The 22,135-nt window shown below is 47.4% G+C and overlaps 1 protein-coding gene across 3 annotated transcripts; it reads left to right on the top strand.

Annotated features, from left to right (window-relative positions):
* Positions 1 to 1,682: 1,682 nt before the first annotated feature.
* On the top strand, positions 1,683 to 21,325 carry LOC123854758 (zinc finger protein 354A). 3 transcript variants are annotated; one of them, XM_064595738.1, is made up of 5 exons: positions 1,683 to 1,878; positions 2,954 to 3,038; positions 6,897 to 7,023; positions 7,937 to 8,032; positions 19,203 to 21,325. In XM_064595738.1, the coding sequence occupies exons 2-5, from the start codon at positions 3,006 to 3,008 to the stop codon at positions 20,750 to 20,752; spliced, it is 1,806 nt and encodes a 601-aa protein (XP_064451808.1). In that variant the 5' UTR covers positions 1,683 to 1,878; positions 2,954 to 3,005; the 3' UTR covers positions 20,753 to 21,325. The 3 variants fall into 3 exon arrangements, with proteins under 3 accessions (XP_064451808.1, XP_064451809.1, XP_064451810.1); XM_064595739.1 differs by lacking the exon at positions 1,683 to 1,878 and adding an exon at positions 1,894 to 2,244; XM_064595740.1 differs by lacking the exon at positions 1,683 to 1,878 and adding an exon at positions 3,302 to 3,355 and having other exon boundaries at positions 2,461 to 3,038.
* The last annotated feature ends 810 nt before the right edge of the window (positions 21,326 to 22,135 follow it).

Raw genomic sequence — 22,135 nt, 5'->3', positions numbered from 1 at the left:
AGGGGCAGAGGGAGAAGCTGGCTCCCCGCAGAGCCAGGACCCTGGGGCAAAGGCAGATGCTTAAACGACTGCCACCCAGGCACCCCTCATGTGTCATATAAAAAGTCCAAAACAACAAATTCATTATTGTAATTTATAAGAGACTTTAGGCAGTCAGCTGTATACGAAACCAGTACTTTACAAATAAAATTTTTAAAAAGATACCATTTACAATAGCTTTAAAATATGAAATATCTAAAATTAAACTAAAAAATATGCAATAATGCTATGGAGAAAATATGTGAAGAGTTATTAGACCGAAATAAACAGATACACTTTTAGCTAGGGCACCATGGAGTTACTCAGATCAGACGGTTGAAAGCTATCTGCAGAGGGAAAATGGGGGAGGGACAAAAGCAGGGAAAGAATGTGTCTGTTTTGCAGAACAAACAGCTCCCACCAAGGAGACATACGGCCAGGTGTTCCAACGGATACACCCTTGCATGAGCCAGTTTGGAGCTGAGGACCTGTGCAGAAACCCTGAGTTGCCCTTAAGTTTCCTTTAGCTCATTATAATACTGAGATCTCCTATGGGCAGAGTTTTGGGCCATTTTTTTTAAACATGCAATGTATGCACTAGCATGTTGACAAGCTACTGACAAGCTAGGTATTTGCAGCTGAACCAAAGTGCCTAACAAAATATGTGTAAGTTCCCTAATGTAGCCAGCTCCCTGCCCCCAACACCCTGAATAAAAGCTTCCTGCACTAACCCCATGGGGAGACACTGCTTTGACAGTGTAATTACTTGCTGCAAGTAATAAAAACTTTTTGCTCCGACCGAGAGACTTGGGCTGGTTAATTGCCTGACGCACCGCCAAGGGGCAGACCCTTTGTGTGCGGTGACAATACCATGGTAATGGATTATGAGAATCAGTATTGTGAAGCTATCAATTTTCCCAAGGTAATTTGTAGATTCAATGAATCCAATCAAAGTCTCAGCATTTTTATTCACAAGTTGGCATAATGATGATTCTTCTTGCGACTTAATAGCCAAAATACTTGAACAAAAATTCACGGATACCTACTCTATCTTAGCAAGACTTCGTTTCCTGCTATATGAACACGGGGGTGGGGTATCCGTGACCCCATTCCTTGCTACAAACTGCCTCCTTATCTACCCTAAATACTTCTGAACCTGCTTTCACTTTTCCCCATAACTTACCTTCTAAATTCTCTATGATTATATTTTTGACTTATTGTCTGCTCTTTACCACCCCCGATCGAAAAAAAAAAAAGTAACGGAGAGCAGCCAACTTTGTTTTGTTCACTGACATCCTTCCAACCCCTGCAATGGCGCTTGGAACGCAGCAGGTGCTCGATACACTTTGATTGAATCACTGAAGGGGAAGTAGGTTTGCTCTCGGCGCTTGTCTACTTGCCTTACCATCATCTATGCAGACGCACAGCTACAAGACACACCACCCTCAGCAAACCCCATTTCCTTCTTGAGGAACCTGGAGCCACGCGCCGGCTAGCCCAAGCGGTGGGACAGCGAGCCCGGCCAGCGGGAGCTGGGCACTTCACAGGCGCGCCCGGCCCCGCCTCTCCGTCTAGCCGCGGGGAACTACACTTCCCAGAATGCTTGGTGCTCGCGTGGACTACATTCCCCAGAGGCATTGCGGCCGTCCCCCCCGCCTCCCGTCCCGCCTCTCCGGACCTGCGCGGGACGCCGGTCGTTTGCTGCCGGAGCGGGAGGCTCAAGGACTTGAAGTCGGCCAAGGCATCGCCCGGGGAGGGGTCCCGACCCCAGGCTGCTGTCCGCCGGGGCAGCGCCGGAGCCTCCGCCTGCGGAGCACGGCCGGGGAGGCGCAGCCCCCGGGACCCCGGGGCCTGGGCGAGGTGAGCGGCGGAGGGTCGGCGGAACGCGGGACGGAGGGAGGACCGGGGCCTCGGGAGGATGCGGCGCCGGGGCGCGGGGCACAGGCCCGAGGGGCGCGGGCGGGGCCTCTGTGGGCGCGGGCGGGGGGCCGAGGCCCGGCACCCCCGACGTGCCCGCCTGCCCCGCACCGCCGTCCCGCGGACGCGCCCCTGGCCGCGGCAGGTCGGGCACTGGTCCCCGCCGGCCCAGGCCCCGGGCGCCCTCCTGCTCCCTCCGGACCCGCGCCCAGCGCGCTAGCTGCCGGGCCCTGCGCGCGTGCGGCTTTGCTACCGGCTGTCGGTGGACGCGAGGCGCTTTTCCGCCGCTCCCGGGCTGCGGGCGCACAGGTGTGTTTTCCGCCAGAAGCGAGTGGCCGGCCTCCCCCCGCCGCCACGGCAGAGCCTGGACTGGAGCCCAGGTCTTCGGCTTCTGTGCCTGCTCCTCTAGACGGCAGCCCTCTGGCCGCCACACGAAAGCTGCTGTCACCCCTTCCCGAAGCACTTTTCTCCAGAAGCCTGGAAGGAGACCCCTTGACAGGAGGGGGAGGACTCGGGGGCGGGGGGGGGCGGGGGGGCGGCAGCTTGGGGTGGACAGGAGTCGTCCCCTGCGGGCCGTGAGGTTAGAGCCGCGCTCTGGGCGCGCGGAGCGGACCCCGGCGCAGCCTGGCCGCTGTGCGCCCCGGGCCGAGCGGCTCCGGCTCTGCGCTCAGTTTCCGACCTGTAACCTGTAACCGGGCGTGGACAACGGCAGCGGGGCGGCGGGACTGAACGTGTGGGCGGTGCCCGGCCCGGGGGAGGGTCGGCGAGTTATTGCGGCCCCCACTGCAGCCGGAGTCCTACGTCCTTCTTCTCTGAGCCGCACGGCCGAGGGGGGGGTCCCGGACCCCTGGGGCGGGCCCTCGTCTCTGGGCCTGTGTAGCCCCAGCTCCTTCTGACTTCCCTCTCCGAGGGCTCGTGGCCTCATTCTCGGGCGGAGTAAGGATGTCAGAGCTGGTGATTCTCAGGGGTGGAAAGCACGAGGGGCTTCTCCCTCCTGGCTCCCTATTTCCTCTTTCAGATCTGCCTTCTGGAGACCCCACCGTCCTCGCAGAAGAGCCCAGAAAGAAGACATGGCTCTTGGACCGAGGGAAGCAAGGTCTCGAGTGAGTTCATTGCCATCTCGGGTCTTACAGATAGAGATAGATCGATCGATTGATTGATGGGCTGGTTGATTTACTTACTCGCTTACTTACCCTACCCTTAAACTCAAGTTCTCTACTCAGTACAGTTTTCTCCAGGATCTGGAGCCCTAGCCCTTTTCTCCTTGAACAGTCGATCCACCCAGGTGGAGGGTGGATTCTGTAGGCAACGTTTGCCTCCTCCCTGCCAATCCATGTCTGGTGTTTCTCTCTTCTTTTTCTAACAGACGCCTCTTTTTATTCATGAATCTCAATTCAGTGTATGATTACTAACTTGACAGGTAAGGTGCCACATGGGGACGGAGCAAAGAAACACGCACACTTGGCAGTTCCTTTCTGGCCCTGCTTCCTTGGCTCGCCCTGGTCTCTCTCCCTACCCTTGGCTTTTCCTTAGGATACCTTCCCTAGACTTCTCCAAGCCACCATGGTTAGGTTTTTCTCCCTCTTTACTTTGTGGACCACGTGCCTTGTTTCTGTACTCTCTTGAGAACTGTTCTTGACCTGCCATTTTCATCCTTCTGTCGTTGGAAATGGTCCAGGTGAGCCAGTGCATGAACAAGGAGTAGCCCTGTTGGAGGGGACGCAGTTGGAGAGATCTCTGGACTGCAAGGGCAGAGAGAAGACTCCCCAGGAAGGAGCAGGGAGGGTTTTGTGGGATATCAGGAGTGGAGAGGCAGGGTCTCCAGTGGGTAAGAAGCGGGGCTTGAACCCATCTCCTCGGTTGTTTGCGGGCCTTGGACAAATAGCTCCGTCTCTCTAAGCCCGTTTCCTCATCTGGACAATGGGAATAACAAGCATGCTGACCTCGTGGAGTAGGTGGCAGGGTCAGGTGAGTTAGTGCACGGAAAGTGTTGAGATCAGGGCTGGGCACTAGCAGATGCCCAACATGGGGTGGTTGTGGGAGCCGGACGATGTTACTGTAGTAATAATACCACTCATGCCGACAGATGGGAACGGCTGTACCGTGCTGCTAGGACTTGGCCTTTCATTGCTCATCTTCATCTGACAGTAACAGTTAATGCTGCTGGGGGTCGGCCCGAGGGCTTGGCCTTTGTTCTCACTCTCAGGCCAGCGCCGCAGTGATCATCCCGGTGTTACACATGCACAAACTGAAGCTCAGAGACGTCCAGTAACCTGAATTCCAGCTCCAGTGTGTCTGGCTTCTGGGTCCAGGCTCGTCACTGCCCAGCCATTCCCCTGGTGCCTCTTTCAGAACCCAGGGCAGCCCCAGCCCCGTGTTCCCAGAGCTCTTCTCCGCTGTCATGTCTTTGGGCCCATGAATTGCGGTGGTGGTTGATCTTGGGGCTGGGGCCGGCCAGTGCATATCTGGGCTGCTTTTTTCTAAAGCTTTCCTCTTCCATTCCCACAGAGCCACGCTGCTCTCGTGCCCAGAATCTTCTCCATCCCTGCAGAGGAGCTAATGCATGCGGCATTCTCCCTAACCTCACCTGCTCCCCTATGTCCATACTGCATGGGCTTGCGTGTAAAGCTCAGTGACAGGCGTTTAAGACCAGAGAGAGAATATACTGAGTGCTGGGTTAACAGAAAACTTTAATCATTGTCCTGCCTCTGCCACTGATAAAGTATGTGACCCGGGGTCTTGGCTGCTCTGGACCTTCTCATCCTCATCTCTGAAGTGAGGATTGAGCTGGGAGATGGTGTATGGCCCTGTCCAGCTACACATTTTTCTTTCATTGATCCAGTTATTTTGTGTGTTAATCTTGTCTGCCAGCTGGATTGTAAATTCTTTGAGAGCAAAAATTATTTCTTATATTCCTCCCCAATATGTAAATAATTTACTGTTTTTCTTACCAGAAAGATATTGTAGGGGCACCTGGGTGGCTCAGTTGGTTAAGCGACTGCCTTCGGCTCAGGTCACGATCCTGGAGTCCCGGGATCGAGTCCCGCATCGGGCTCCCTGCTCGGCGGGGAGTCTGCTTCTCCCTCTGATCCTCCCCGCTCTCATGCTCTCTCTCTCTGTCTCATTCTCTCTCTAAACTAAATAAATAAAATCTTAAAAAAAAAAAAAGATATTGTATAATCATGGTATAAATTTTAGAGTATAAAATATGTACATATATATGCATAGATGTATATATGTATGTGTGTGTATTTGTGTGTAGAGTTGACCCTTGAGCAACACAGGTTTGAACTGGGTAGGTCCACTTCCACGTGGATTTTTTTCAATCAGTACAGTACAGTACTGTAAATGTATTTCTCTTACAGGTTTTTTTTTTTTTTTGGTTTATTTTTTTGAGAGAGAGTGCAAGTAGATGAGGGGGGACAGAGAGAGAGAGAGAATGAATCTCAAGGAGATTCTGTGCTGAGTGCAGAGCATGATGTGGGGCTTGATCTCATGACCCTGAGATCATGATCAGAGTGGAAATCAAGAGTCAGATGCTTAACCGACTGAGCCACCAAGGCGCCCCCTTATGATTTTCTTAATATTTTCTTTTCTCCAGCTTACTTTAGTGTAAGAATATAGTATATAATACATATAACGTGCAAAATATGTGTTAATCAACTGTTTACATTATTGGGAAGGCTTCCAGTCAACAGTAGGCTATTAGTAGTTATGTTTTTGGGGAGTCAAAAGTTATATGTGGATTTTCGTCTGTGTGTGAGGTCAGTGCCCCTAACCCCCTCCTTGTGCAAGAATCAGCTATATATTTTTTTTCATATATTCAAAAGAAAGTAGAATCACCCTTAACCCCACCGTCTGGAGATAATCACTGTCAATCATTTGTTGTGTATCCCTTAGCATATACATACATATGCACATGCATATATTTATACATATATATACATATATATGTAATTTTTTATCAGAATTGAGTACAAGCTACACACTGATATATAATCTGCTTTTTGTATTTAACATTATCTTGGGTGTCTTTTTAACAAACATTGACCTAACCATCAGTTGTGTTGGTTGCATAGTATTTTATATTGAATATGATAATAGCTAACATCTGAAGCTTTGATATGACCCAGACATGGTATTAATTACTGTATGGGTTATCTCATTTATTTAATAGCTCTATGTGGTAGGTTCTGAGAGGCGTTTTTGCAAAATGGTTAAGAATGGAGCCTGGTCATGTACCTGGATTGGAATCCCAGGTCTACCACTGACTAGCTATGGGACTTTAGGCAAATTTATCCTCTCTGTGGCTGTTTTCTCTCATGTAAAATGAGGACACTGATGAATCTTCTCTTAGAGTTGTCGTGATTTTTAAATAAAGATCATATTAAAGATTAATAGAAAGTTCTAAGGCTTGTATCTGGCCTGTGTAAAGCATTCAGTAGAAGAGAGAGATTTCAGTTTCCATTATTTCTGCCCTCCAGCTCCAGTGAGCACTCAGATAGTACCTTCTATTAGTGACCCTACCCTTCATCATCCGTGATGACTTAGCTTGTTTCTAATTTTTTGCTATTACTAAAACCATGATAAATGCTCTGTGTGCATTTTTGTGTACTGTTCATTATAATAGAAATATAATTGGTGAGTTAAAGAATAAACATCTTTTAAAGCTTTTGATATGTATTATCAAATCACCATCAGCAAGATTATTCTAATTAACACTCCAGTGGTCTTACTTTCTCCCCACATCTCCTTATAGTAGTTAACACAGGGCCTGGTGAATACTTCATGCTGCTCAGTATGTATCTGTCACTGGCCGATGGTTCATTAAACAAATGACCTGACATCTTCAGAAACCAGAATATCAGAAGCCTTTCACGGCAGCCCGTCTACTCCCCCCTGCTACCTTCACTCTGTGGGGTGGGAGGTCCTGGGTGAGCCGGGATGGCTTGTCATTACAGGTGTCGGTGACCTTCGAGGATGTGGCTGTGCTCTTCACGCGGGATGAGTGGAGGAAGCTGGGTCCTTCTCAGAGAAACGTGTACCAGGAAGTGATGCTGGAGAACTACAGTAACCTGGTCTCACTGGGTAAGGGAATTTTCCCTGTAGATGAAAAGGTCAGGGTGCCTGGGTGGCTCAGTCATTAAGCGTCTGCCTTCGGCTCAGGTCATGATTCCAGCGTCCTGGGATCGAGTCCCACATTGGGCTCCCTGCTCAGCAGGAAGCCTGCTGTGTTCCTGCTCTCGCTGTCTCTGTCTCTGTCGAATAAATAAATAAAATCTTTAAAAAAAGAAAAGAAAAGGTCAGACGTTAGCATAAGTCAGCACCTGCCTCCCTGCATAAAAGCCGTGGGTCATCAGGAACTTTTAGCTGAATTTTGCCTTAGGATTGTACACATTGTAAATAAATAAGTGTTTAAAACTTCTTTCCCCCTATAGGCATGGATTTGTCCCAGGCATGGGACACTTAACATACTTGCATGTTAGAAATTCCCTCATAGTTCAGGCAGCATTTTCCTGCTGATCTTGTTTGCTCAGCTCACAGCAGAGAGCATCCCTCAACCATCTTCATTAACCTGCCACCAGCCTTTCTCAGTTCCCCCTTCCTGCCTGATGAACGTTGTATAACCCACCTTTGAAAGGGAGTCAGAGTGCTTTCTCATTTTAAACAGGGCACTTGGTACACAGTCTCTCGGTATGGGTACCTGTTTACAAATATTTAGTCTTTACATTAACGTATTCCCTCTCCTGTAGAAAGCCATGGATACTCTAGTAATCAAAGCTGCATGTTTATCATATTTCTCTAACCTACAACAACTAATTACATAGCCACGCCCTACAGGTCCCTTGCTTTTCCCCTCACAAAGGCCCTCACATCGCGGGGGCACAGCTCGAGCACCCCACCGAAGCTCACTGTGCCGTCCCCTGAGTTTTCCGCTCAGATCCGTGATGCCTCTTTCGAGTCAAAGCAAAACCAAGTCTTTTCTTTTTGTTTCTGGCAGGACTCCTGTTTTCCAAACCAAAAGTGATCTCCCTGTTGCAGCAAGGAGAAGATCCCTGGAGGGTAGAGAAAGAAAGTCCTGGAGGCCCCTCTCTAGGTGAGTGGGTGGGACCGAGGGGCCGGGAATGGGCTCAGGCAGCAGTCTGGGTGGTAAGTGGACGGTGCGGCTTGGAGATGTGGTTTGGGAAAGATTCCTCTGGGTCTCTGTCCTCGAGAAGTGGCGGAGAGGGGACGCTCGGGCCCCAGACGCAAGCTTCCTCTTATTCTCTGGTAGTCACTTCCCAATGAATCTCTCAGGAGCTCTTCTTACTCGCTCCTGTTTTCAGAGGAGGGCTGCACATCGGGGATTCAGTCAGCAAACGGCGTACTTAAGGAATGGCAGGGAATCCTTCTGACCGAGGCTCAGGGTGTGTGAGAGAAGGAGCCGAGGAAGGAAACGGTGTCAGAAAGCTAGCCAGGCTGCGGTACAGCGGGCTTTGACAAGACCCGACATGGGACCGTCCATGGAAATAAGGAGTGTCAGCAGATGCTGGAGTTCTTGGTATTTCAGGAAAGTTGGCTTAACTGTGAAACAATGGAAAGGTCCTCCGATAAGGCGTGGCAGGAGAAGCTGGGCGAGTCCCCGCTCCGGCCCCGAGCGCCACCGTCAGAAAGGAGGGCAGCTGGTGTAGACGGAGCTGGGGTGGTGGGGGGAGGGGAGCATCGTGCTGATGTGTCCCCGTTGCTGCTGAAGGGAGCGGACATGGTTGTGCGGGTCTGGTGTGTGTGGAAGCGCAGATGGAAAGGCTGGGGACACACCTGAGCTGGTGCTGGGACCTCCACTGGGAATGGCATCGAGAAGGGGCGGGAGGAAAGAGGGCTTCAGTTACATGTAATCTTAGCATTTCATAGAGAATAGATTCGTGAAGTCCTTGTGCAGTTGGAGTTGAGCACGCATGGTCACTTTGGAAGTCCTGTGGGCATAGATTTAAAGTGAGGGAAAACCCGAGGTGGAACCGTCCCAGAGACACTTGCAATACGGTAGGTGAGACGTTTCGAGGGTCTGGACAAAGGCACGGGCAGTGGGGTCCAGGAGGGAAGAAGAGGGGCCCCTTTGTGAAGGGTGAAGGCCGAGTTCGCTGCGGGATGGGTCTCACTGGAGATGTGAGCGGAATGTTCGGGGAGAGGTGCTGGCGGGCAGTTGTATGAGGTCTGTGGGAACTCGGAAGGGAGCTCAGGGAGCTGTCGTTACAATGGCGGCATCTGACGTCTCGAGCTGACCAGGCGAGGACACAGAGCAGAGGACAGAATGCCAGGAAACCTCACCATTTACGAGGTGGGTTAGGAAGGAAGACTGGCTGAGCCTGAGAAGTCATCAGAGGAGAGAAACGGGAGAGGCGGCTGACAGGGAAGTTGGGGACGGAGAGCTGCTGAAAGGGGGACGATCCGGGTTCAGATCCACACCCCCTGCTTTCCTGGCCCGTGATGGACGGTGCGTGAGCTCCATGCTGAGAGAGGTGTTAAGGATGCCTCTTAGAGTTTTGATTCAGAACTAGTGCCGTTTCTAGAGACAAGGGGTTGGTTATACAGGTTGGAGGGAATGATCGTGAATTCAGTTTTAGGCATGTTGAATTTGAGTCATCGAGACATCTAAGTTGCTATTTTGAGTGGGCTCTTGTATCACTGGGTGCGGAGAGAAGTCTTGCCTCGCGTATGTGTATGGAATAGAAATGGGCCCACGGAAAGAGTGCAGAACAAAGAGAATTAGGGTCCAAGGACTAAACCCTGATGGACCCCCCAGGACTGAAGATTATGCAGGGGAACACAAGTGCACAGAGGAGATTGAGGCTGGTGGGAAGGGAGAGGAATGTGGAGTAAAGCGGGGGGTCACCAGAGCCTAGGGAGAGGGCCGCTCAAGGCAAACAAGGGGTGGGAGAGGGCCGCTCAAGGCAAACAAGGGGTCACTGTGAGCCGCTGCTGACAGGTTGGTTAGGGGGGAACTGCCCAGTGTTTTGTCTCAGCCCCCTGGAGGTCGTGGCTGCTTTAGCGAGGTGGCTGAGGACAGAAGCCAGGAGGGGGTACGATGGGGTGATGGGCGGGAGGAAGGGAACGGGTGTGAGATAGTGCACAGAGCGGATGTGGAGGAGGAGCTCTTGTATGCACATACGGTTGTATATATCCTCTCATTTTCCTTTGTCCACTCTGATTACACAGCGCACGTTATTTTGCCCGTCACCTGGTGTCTGTTGAAACTCTCCATGGCCCCCCGTAGAGGGCTTCCTCTCTCTGTGGGGGAGCTTGGAGTGACTTCGGTTGTATTTGGCTTTGGATCATGTTAGCCCAGCAGGCCTGGTTCGGGCTAGGATTTTATAAATGGTATGATTGCTGATTTGCGTGATGGATATTGATTTAAAGCTGTACCTTTATCACGTATCCGTGTAAAGTCCTGAGATGGATCGCAGTTTGAGTTAACAGAGGAATCTGGTTGAATAAACTGTGGCACATTCACGCAGACTTCTTTGAGGAAGACCTCTGTAAATTCCGCTACGGGGTTATCTCCACAACATATTCATAGGTGGAAACACGTACTTTTAGCTCAGGAAGGAGGAAATACCAAAACGACAAAAGAGGTGGGGAGTGGGAGGGATGGGGTGGCTGGGTGATAGACACTGGGGAGGGTATGTGCTATGGTGAGCGCTGTGAATTGTGCAAGACTGTTGAATCTCAGATCTGTACCTCTGAAACAAATAATGCAATATATGTTAAGAAAAAAAAAGAAGATAGTAGGAGGGGAAGAATGAAGGGTGGGAAACGGAGGGGGAGACGAACCATGAGAGACTATGGACTCTGAGAAACAAACTGAGGGTTCTAGAGGGGAGGGGGGTGGGAGGATGAGTTAGCCTGGTGATGGGTATTGAGGAGGGCACGTTCTGCACGGAGCAGTGGGTGTTACGCGCAAACGATGAATCATGGAACACTTCATCAAAAACTAATGATGTAATGTATGGTGATTAACATAACAATAAATAAGACAAAAGAAAGTGTCTATTAGGTTTTAAAAAAGGAGAGAAAAGCCTCTTCTGCCTCATCACCAAAAAAAAAAAAAGTAAAAGTAGATCAATAAAAATGGTTACTGATGAAGGCAGAAAAGAAAAAGAAAAAAAAAAGGACGAAGAGAACAGCGATAGGATCTAGAATTGTTTAAAGGTGCCTTTTCATAATTTTGACTTCGGAACTATAAAACTGTTTTTTATAAAAGTATAAAACCAGAAATCAAATGAAAATGTCCATAAATATCGCAAGCAAAATGAAACAAAGGACCCTAATTGCCTTTCAGGTTGGTGGCTGAGTCACATACAAAGGCATTTGAAATAATTCTTATCACAGCAGTTTGAATAAACTTCCTGAGCGATTTCTATCTGTGACATTTTGATTCATAATAATGTATAATTGGTCTTCATCTATTTCTGGCACAGAGCTCCTAAAACCCTTGGAATTTCCTAAGTGACGAGAGCCATAAAGGTGACTTGTTATGTCAGTGAGTGGCTTTTGGACCCCACCCAAGGATGGGTGCTGGTTGCTAGGGAATCAACCCTGTGGTTAGTGTTGGAATTTTCAGTCCCAGCCCCTGACCTGCTCCTTGAATCAGTTGCAGGGGGCAGTGATTTAGTCCATCATGCCTGTGTAGTTAAGGCCCCATAAAAACCCAAAAGGACAGGGTTCAGAGAGCTTCCTGGTTGGCTAACACGTGAAGGTCTGGGAAGAGTGGTACATCCAGACAGGGTATGGAAGCTCCTCGCCTTTTCCCCTGAACATTGCCTGATGCTCTCTTCCAGCTGGCTGGTCCTGAGTTACATCCTTTTATAATAAACGAGTGATCTAGGAAGAAAAAAATTTGAGTTCTGTGAGCCAATCTAGCTAATTAATCAAAACCAAGCAGGGGGTTGTGGGAACCTCTGATTTATAACCCACTGATTGAAAGCACAGATGATAATTTGGGCTTGCAACTGGTGTGTGAAGGGGACAGGGGACAGTCTTGGAGGACTGAGCCCTTAACTGGTGGGGTCTGATGCTATCTCCAGGTAGCTAGTTGAGTTGAATTATAGGACACCCAGTTGGTGTCCAAGAATTGCTTGTTGTTAGTGTGGGAACCGCCTCTCTCCCCCTACATGGGAATTGGTACACAGCTTTTAATTACCTTATAGGCAAAAGGAACTTCAAAACAATAGGCAGGCCAGATCTGAGGACCCAGAGGTGGTCCCCCAGGACCAGCCAAGAGGGTCCTTGGCATCGCACAGGGTAGAAATAAAACTCTCGCAAAGTTTATTGAAGATACAAAGAGAGGGCAGATACAGACAGTGTCTGGGAGACTCAGGAAAGAAGAGTGAGTCCCATCTTTGCTTAGGGTCTGAGGTTTTTATTGAGGACGGTGGTCTGGTGTACGTGTCCTCTCAGGCATCCAGGAACTGGCCGGAATAAGGACGAGTGCTCAGGTGTCCTCTGTAAGTCACTTACTTCCTGGAGGCAGGCGTCTTGGGTCAAGGTGTCTATATGGTCAGTGGTCTTAGAAAACGTACATGATGTACCTGAGGACCTTACCTTGCCCTGTCATTCCTTAGATGTTACCTATTGTGCTGGAAGACTCCAGAGAAATCATTAACCCCTTGACCTTTACAAGGAGGACATACACTAATGCATGCGTAAGATGGGGGCGTGGGTCGTAGCAAGAACAGAGGCAGCCAAAAAAGCAGTCCATCATGGGCTCTCTTCAGTTTCCCTGTCTCAGTAAGATTATGTGGCTGTGTTTCCGGGGAGAGTTCTTAGCTCTGAGAAGTGTGTTCTGACCTTTCATGGGAGAAATGATAGAATATTTGGGATTTACCGTCTGTACTCTGTCGGAAGAGATGGAGGGGTGTGTAGGAGTAGGTTCCACCTGCTCTATCAAGTACCACAGACCATGTGGCTTGAAACAACAGAAACTTACTGTCTCACAGTTCTGGAGGCTAGAAGTTCAAAACCAGGGCATTGACAGGGCCCTGCCCCCCCGAGACTGGTACGTTCCTCCCTTGGCTCTTCCTAGCTTCGGGCGTGGCCGCCATCTTTGTTGGCTTGTGGCTGTGTCGCTCCCATTTCTGCTGCTCCTGTCGCTCGGTGTTCTTCCTGTGTGCCTTTGCTGTGCAGGCCTGTGTCTGGACTTCCCTTCTCTGAGGACCCCAGTCATAGCGGATTAGGACCTGATGACGCGATCTTAACCTGATTAATCTTCAAGGACACCGTTTCCAAATAAGGTCACAATCTGAGTTACTGAACTTACAGCTTCACCATAGCCTTTTTGGGTGACACAGTTCAACTCGTAACAAGCCAGTAGTTGAAATAACAGTAGTGATTGTGGAAGCTGGCTGGGAGGTTCACTGTACAGTTCACTCTATTTTTTTGTACATGTTGACCATTTTCCATAATAAAAAGCTTTAAAAGTTAGCATTAGCAACAAAATTTCTAGAACAGCATTTCTCTTTTTCACCAACACAGACATTACGGAGGAGGTTTGTAACTGTGTATGCTACCCCGTCATGGTGTTAGGTATAATTCCCGGCACGTAGCTCCCTGAGTCCTCAGACTTTGTAGAAAGTCTCTGAGAAATGCATAGGACATTTTATAGGAGTGACTTTGAATCTGACCAACTACAGGATAAGGTGGGGACAGATACGTTAGGAACGAAGTCCAGAAAGCTGGCCGGGTTCAAAGACACTGATGCTGCTTCAGCCCTCACACTATCTGGCTAATCCTTTAAAATCCCATCTTAGAGGTTTCTTCCAAAACACTCTGACCACCATCTGTACCTCTTCCCCGTTTGCACCCTCCACTGAGGGTAGTTTGGATGGTGGTCTAAGCTCACATTCACGTCCATTTCTACCTTGTCATTTTGTTGTAAAAATCATCACATTGCGATGTGATGGCCTGTTCCTTCTTTGTCTCTAATGCCAAGCTGGGAACTCCCTGAAGACGTGAACTGTTTCTTTTCATTACCGGATCTGGAAGGTCTGATGGATCACCAGTGCGTAGGAGAGAGCCTGGCATATGTAGGTGCTTTTTAAGTATTTGATGAATGAATTAAATAAGGAGTGGTCGGTGCTTTTTGAAGGAATAAGAGGAGTTACATGTAGTAAGAGGGATAAATCCAGTGGGAGATAATCCCGGCTACATGAGAAACTGGAGTCAAAGGATCAAACCAAGGATCAGTAGCAATGTCACTATGGAGTAAGGAGACCCTGAATTTGGATGTCTTAATGACAGTTGTTAGTGACATCTTAGAGAAGAGGTTGAAGAGAATTTGTTGACTGACCAGACTTGGAATGAAGAGGAGGGAAGAATCTGAGATGAAACGATTTATGGCTTAGTCACTGAAAAGCTCATGATGGGATTCTGTGCTGGGAAACAGAAAAAAGGTTTGAAAAGGAATGCACTGGGTTCAGATCTGGACAGCCTAAATTTGAAAGATACTCAAATGGCAAGTCTAGCAGGCAGTTGGAAATAGCTGTTTTAAAGTGTTCTGAGAGGAGTCAGGATGTCCCTCACGCAGGAGGTGTGGGAGTGGGAAGAGAAGGCCAGGGAGAGACTTCCAGAGTGTCCTACGAGCCTAGGGAGGAGAGTCGAGAACTGATGCTAGGCGCCAGTCAGGGTCACAGTCAGAGCAAGGTCACTCTGGCCTCCAGACTTGTGACTCCGTCCTAGCCTTGTTCGTGCCATAGCTCAGGCCCAGGCTGGACTCTAGAACAGAACAAAAGTCACACTGCGCTTCTGGAAACAATCTGTGGGGCTGTGAACACACTAAGCAGATCATAAGGAACAGTTAGGATTTCCACAGTCTGGGTCTCGTGTCCACTGCGGTGGGAAACCCGAATTCAGGGCTAAGGCATGGGCACTCCAAGTAGCGTTGAGGTGAGTTGCCCAGTGTGGATATGGACCCTCGTAGCTGTGATCACTTCCATTAAAACAGAGAAATTCCCGGTGTCCCATTGCCCTGTTCAGTTCTAAACAAAACTTTTCAAGAGCGTCTCTGTATTGATGTTTCCATCTTGTCATCTCCCCGTCTCCTCTGTATGCTCCATGGTGGCTTTCTTCCTCATATTCCCAAAAAGCATGGCCACTAAATTCCAGTCAGTCTCCACTTGGGCACAGGCAGGGTTAAGTTTCTGGTCCTCAGCTTGTTTCCAGAGTTGCTCGCTCACTGCTCCCTGCAGTACTTTCTTCCTTTGGCTTCTGGAGCACCATGTTCTGATTTTCCTCCCTTTCTTGACCTCTGATGTGGCCATGCCTAAGTGAGTGTTCGTGCTTCAGCTTTAAATAAAATGTACCTACTGAGGACTCCCAGATAGCTCACTGTAGCTCCGACCTCGTCCCTGATCTCCAGAGTACATACAACTGACAGTCTCAGTGTCCTCCTTGAGGGTCTAGACATAAAGGCACCTCAGCCGCGACAAACATGTCGGAAACCGAATGCACCCCCAGACCTGCCCCTTTTCTGCCCTTCTGTTCTCAGTGGCTTGTGCAGCATTCATCATTTTCAGGCCGGAAACCTAGGAGTGATCTCTCTCTTTTTTTTTTTTTTTTTAAAGATTTTATTTATTTATTTGACAGAGAGATAGAGAGCACAAGTAGGCAGAGAGGCAGGCAGAGGGAGAGGGAGAAGCAGACTCTCCACTGAGCAGGGAGCCCGACGCGGGGCTCGATCCCAGGACCCTGGGATCATGACCTGAGCCGAAGGCAGCCGCTCAACCGACTGAGCCACCCAGGCGCCCCTAGGAGTGATCTCTTAACTGCTTTATTCCTGCTCAGTGCCCCACACCGTCTGCCAGCAAGCCGGGTCATGTTATCACCTCCTTAATAGGACATCCGGCTGCATGGTCTGTGCCTCCACCCCCTCGCTCAGCCGGATAACTCCAGCAGCCGCCTGAGTGCTTGCTCCCCTCCCTGCGTCCACTTGGGCCTCACCGGACCGTTGTCTACATGGTGGCCCACCTGAGTGAGCATGTCCTTTCCCTCTGGCTTCCCATCATGCTTAGAATAAAATTCCAGGGGTGCCTGGGGGGCTCAGTCGGGTGAGCATCTGACTCTTGATTTCGGCTCAGGTCATGATCTCAGGGTCGTGGGATTGAGCCCTGCCTCTCTCCCTCTGCACCCCCTCCCCACCCCCGCTTGCGTGCATGCTCTCTCTCAAATAAATAAACCTTTTTTTTAAAAAAAAGAACGGGAAAAAAAATAAATAAATAAAAAATAAAAAAAAGAACGGAATTCCAAACTCCTCACCACGAGGCCTTACCTGATTTGCCCCTTCCTGGTGCTCCAGTCTTACTTAGCATCATCCCTCTTGCTGTGTACCCACACAGCCTCTTTGCAGTTCCTCAGAAGTCACCCCACTTCTGTGTTTGCTGTTTCCTTTGCCTGGGAAGCTCTTTCTTCACATATCCATACAGCTTTCATTTACTTACTGTTTGTCACTTCATCCCCTCTCCCCCAGCGTGCGTGCGTGCGTGCACACACACACACACACACACACCCCCCAAAGTATAAGCTCCTGAAAGGCCGGAACTCTGTCTCAGTCATGACATTATCTATATTCCTGAGAATAGCTAGTCCATAATAGGCACTTACTAAATATTTGTGAATGGAAAGGACATCTCCACCATATGCAAAACTAAGGAGCACCTGAGTGGCTCCATGGTTTAAGCATCCCAACTCTTGATCTCAGGGTCATGAGTTCAAGCCCCACGTTGGGTTTCTTGTTGGGCATAGAGCCTACTTAAAAAAAAAAAAAGGGAGTGCCCCAGAAACTGCATGGAGTTTTACATACCTGGCAAGAAGCCAGGGAAGGGAGAGGAGAACAGAGATGGACAGAGGTAAGATCATGAAATACCTGGTTCACTGCATTAAGTACACTGGCCCTCATATATGAATTATTGAAGATAAATTTGGGAGATCTTAAGGAAGTTTGCAGCATGCTAAGATGTGGATTTTAAAAAGATTGCTCAGGTTGCAGTGTGGAGACTAAACTAGTAGAGAGCAAGACTTGAGACCAGGAGAGTAGTGAGGAGACTATGGTACAAACAGTGAAGCATGAGAAACAAAATACCATGAAGGCATCTGGCCCAGTGCTCAGGGCTTTACTCTTAAGTTAGCAAGACTTTGTTGGGAAGGAACAAGGAAGGTGTTGGGCAGAAAGTAAAACACTCCTTTCCCTTAAAATAAGTAGTAAAGACATTGGGGCACCTGGGTGGCTCAGTCGGTTAAGCGTCTGCCTTCGGCTCAGGTCATGATTCCAGGGTCCTGGGATTGAGCCCCGCATCGGGCTCCCTGCTCAGTGGGGTTCCTGCCTCTCCCTCTCCTGCCCCTCCCCCAGCTCATGCTCTTGCTTGCGCATGCTCTCTCTCTCTCAAATGAATAAATTAAAAAAAATAGTAAAGACATGAGTGCATGTAAAATGAGCCAAGGAGGGTGTAACAGAGTGGAGGGGAAAATTCCAAATTTTAAAGAGAGAAGAGAAAATGTTATTCAGGAAGGAGACCGAGAAGTAAAGCTGGTAGAAAAGAGAAAAGCAGAATGCATTATGATCACCAAGCAGAGAGAAGTCGTACACGGGTGAGAAAGGGAACGTCTGATAGGAATCTCAGCCACAGTGAGGTGCAGAGGAACCCTTTAAATGGTTCTCCCCGGCCCAGGAGGACATGCCATGCACAGCCATTCCCTGGCAGAATTTCATAGTTTATGAAACTCTGAACCGAAGGCAGACACTTAACGACTGAGCCACCCAGGCGCCCCTCAATTCTGTTCTTTACCACTCTATCATGCTAGCCCTTTTTTACCTTTTTGTATTTGTGCCCATCTTGTTTACCTTTGACTCTTTTCCACACTGTCTGCATAGCCTCTTTTGCTTGATGTAAAAGGCAAGGCTGCCTTTCTGGCTTGCACCTTTCAGCTTCATGCCTACCTGCAGGACCTCTAGATTAACACCATAACTCGTTCCTGTTTGAACTGGCCCTGAATGTAACCACCCATAGATGATCTCCCATCACTCATGTAATGTCCTGTCCTGTAAGGCAACCTCAAAAGTTTGAATCATGTGTATTTGTGTGTGTGTGCATGTGCGTGTGTGTGCACATGTATGAAATAAGGAATTGAGACTATTTGACATTGTTCAAATTAGGAATATATAAGTAATTAAGGAAAATTAACAAAACATTTCATGTATAATTCAGGTGTCATCAGGAGGATCTGCAAATAGGGCAAGCTAATCTGCTTGCAGAGAATACTTATAGTAGAAAAGGAAAGTCTAATATATTTAGATGTAGGTAGATGTGTAATCATATATATACAAAGGTATAGAATATGTATTTTAAATACTGTGGTAAGTGCTATAATAAGGGGAATGGACTGTAGAAATTCAGAGTCAAGAAAGGACTCCATTGAGACCCCTGGGTGGCTCAGATGGTTAAGCGTCTGCCTTCGGCTAAGGTCATGATCCCAGGGTCCTGGGATCAGGCCCCACATCAGGCTCTCTGCTCAGTGGGGAGTCTGTTTCTCCCTCTGCCTCTGTCATTCCCTCCACTTGTGCTCCCTGGCTCTGTCTCTGTCAAATAAATAAATAAAATCTTAAAAAAAAAAAAAAAGAAAGAAAGGACTCCATTAACTTTTGAACTGTCTGAAGGATACAAAGGAATTGGGCATGAGGGAAAGTGGGGAAGACTTTACAGATTAGGAAGATTACACACAATGAAGAGAAATGTCATGAAAATAATTTCAGAGTCCAGGATGGCTTTGGACTGATCCCAGGCTGCCTTTCCCAATTCGTGCTCCCCTGGTTGCTCTTAACACTCACCTTCTTTAAATAGGTTTGTTTTATTCTTTTCTCCACCATAGTACTTTAGTTCCCATTATTTTTCTCTATCACTTGAATCTTTTATGTTTTCCTCTTATAGTTGGCCAGATAAAGACCCTATTTAAATAAATTAATACTTGGGATGCCTGGGTGGCTCAGTCCTTAAGCATCTGCCTTCGGATCAGGTCATGATCTCAGGGTCCTGGGATCGAGCCCCGCATCGGGCTCCCTGCTCGGTGGGAAGCCTGCTTCTCCCTCTACCACTCCCCCTGCTTGTGTTCCCTCTCCCGCTGTGTCTCTCTCTGTCAAATAAATAAATAAATACCATCAATACTTAGTTTTTTCTCTACATTTAGTCTCAGTAGCCAGAAACCATATTACATGAAACATCTTTAGTTTTTTTTTCCCCCTCCAGGATGGAAGAGCAGTCACAAAACCACGAAGTCAACTCAGACGCAGGATTGTTCTTTTCAGGAGTTGATGATGAGAAGATCCAGAAGAAATGGACCCTGGGACTTTAAATCAGAAAAACCCTGCATTTATGAAGACAGATTAGAGAAAAAGCAGGAGAAAAAAGAAATTCAGACAGTTACCCACAAAAAAATCCTCATTGTAGAAAGAAGCCATAAAAATAATGAATTTGGCCAAAACTTTAGCCCAAAGTCGGTCCTTGTTAGGCAACAGATGGTTCCCAGAGAAAAAACACCACCAAAATGTGAAATACAAGGAAACAGCTTCAAACAGAATCCATATTTGCTTAATCAACGAAAAATCAACACCGCAGAGAAACGCTATAAATGTAGCATTTGTGAAAAAACCTTCATTAACACTTCATCTCTTCGCAAACATGAGAAAAACCATAGCGGAGAGAAATTATTTAAATGTAAAGAATGTTCGAAAGCCTTCAACCAAAGTTCAGCTCTCATTCAGCATCAAATAACTCACACTGGAGAGAAGCCCTACGTATGTAAAGAATGTGGGAAAGCCTTCACTCTGAGTACATCCCTTTACAAACACCTAAGAACCCACACTGTGGAGAAATCCTATAGATGTAAAGAATGTGGTAAATCCTTCAGCAGAAGGTCTGGCCTTTTTATACATCAAAAAATCCACGCTGGAGAAAATCCCCATAGATACAATCCAGGTAGGAAGGCATCCAGCACATCCCTTCCCGGATGTCAGAGAATTCATCTCAGAAAGAAGTCCTATTTATGTAATGAATGTGGCAACACCTTTAAGTCTAGCTCATCCCTTCGTTATCATCAGAGGATTCACACGGGAGAGAAACCTTTCAAGTGCAGTGAATGTGGGAGAGCCTTCAGTCAGAGTGCATCTCTTATCCAGCACGAAAGAATTCACACTGGAGAAAAGCCCTATCGATGTAATGAATGTGGAAAAGGTTTCACTTCTATTTCACGACTTAATAGACACCGGATAATTCATACCGGTGAGAAGTTTTATAACTGTAATGAATGTGGCAAAGCCTTAAGTTCTCACTCGACGCTTATCATTCATGAAAGAATTCACACTGGAGAGAAACCGTGTAAATGTAAAGTGTGTGGGAAAGCCTTCCGACAGAGTTCAGCTCTCATTCAACATCAGAGAATGCATACCGGGGAAAGACCCTATAAATGCAACGAGTGCGGGAAAACATTCAGGTGTAACTCATCCCTTAGTAATCACCAGAGAATTCACACAGGAGAGAAACCATATCGGTGTGAGGAATGCGGGATATCTTTTGGCCAAAGTTCAGCTCTTATTCAGCATCGGAGGATTCATACAGGAGAGAAGCCCTTTAAATGTAACACATGTGGGAAGACTTTCAGACAGAGCTCATCACGTATTGCCCATCAGAGAATTCATACTGGAGAGAAACCATATGAATGTACTACATGCGGGAAACTTTTCAATCACAGGTCATCTCTTACTAATCATTACAAAATTCATATCGAGGAGAACCCCTAGGAAGTAAATTTGCATGTGTGAAAGCCTTAAACCAAAGCTCATCAGAATATCCGAGAGTGATACAACAGAAGTAATGGATAGGAAAAACCTTTCTGTGATGTAGGCCTCATCAGATACCAGATTCCAAGGATAAACCTTGACTGTGTAATAGATAATGAGGAAAGTAGGAAGTGTTCATGCCTGCCAGGCACTTTTGAAAATAACCTGAAATGAAGAATTCACAACTGGAGACACTGACTTTGGGCATTTGTAAAATAATTCTCTTCCTAGAGCAGTGTACACGAGATACCTAAACATCTGGGTGAGGGGAGGTGTGCACTGGATTTCTCATTAAAAAGAAACTTATAAATTGGTAATACTTTTTTTTTTTACAACTAACATTTAATAGCATATAAAAGATGTGATTGAATTCTACACTTTTAGAGAAAAGGACCAAATAAAAGATTAAAAACAACAACAAAAAAGAGCTGTGAACTACCTCTCCATTTCTGGGGTTTGTCCTTTTCCTGACCTGATGTCAAATTCTGTGCATGGATTTCATTTAAAAATAGAAATAAAAGTCTGTTGTCTTCATCCTGTGTTCTTCTAGTAATTGCTATCGATTGGGAAGTTTCTAACCAATTGCTAATGCTGTTCTTGAATTTTGTTTATTTAGCTGTGAGGTCATTTATGAAGAAAGTATGCCAGCTATGTACTGTGAGCTGTCATCCTGGGTACATTAAATGGGAAAAATAAGCAATTCTTTCAAGTGTAAAGCTATTAAATATCTATAAATTCACAATGGAAGGAGCTAGCAAAAGAAATTAATGAATCTAATAGCTGTGCCAAAATATTGAAAGGTACATTGATTATTTTATGACCTAAGAAGTAGGTTTTCCCTTACTTGGTGTTCTGTATCACACAACTTAAGGAAAATAAAAGGAATTATAAACAGTAATTTTTTTTAACCCTAGTTCTGGGGCAGGTACTATACTGCATACTGGGAGCCTTACGAAGAAAGACACAGCCCTTAGAGATGCCGTGAATTTGGGGAGAGGACAGAGCTGAGGAACTAGCAGTGAGGAAGCCAATTACTATATCACAGTATGTAAGTGGCTTTAACAAGCAAATAGGTAAGTTAACGATAGTATGTTGCATTGCAAGAATGTTAGGGATTCGTGCAGCATGAATGAAGAGGAGATCAAGCCTAACCAAGAAAACCTGGAGACAAAGTTTCCAGAGGCAGTGTGGCTAAGCCAGGTTTTGGAAGAACAGCAACTCTGCAGAGGGTGAAATGACTGTTCTGAAGCAGAGACCACATGCATGAAGGTACAGGTGGGTAGGCGGTCACGGCACCTTCGTGAAAACGCAAATATGGAACTAATGAGCAGGAGACGCTAAGTT

The sequence above is a fragment of the Mirounga angustirostris genome, unplaced genomic scaffold (assembly GCF_029215605.1).
Source record: "Mirounga angustirostris isolate CCGP_5_RB_7025 unplaced genomic scaffold, mMirAng1.0.hap1 SCAF_7, whole genome shotgun sequence".
Lineage (NCBI taxonomy): Eukaryota > Metazoa > Chordata > Mammalia > Carnivora > Phocidae > Mirounga > Mirounga angustirostris.
This window is presented reverse-complemented; position numbering and strand designations above follow the sequence as displayed.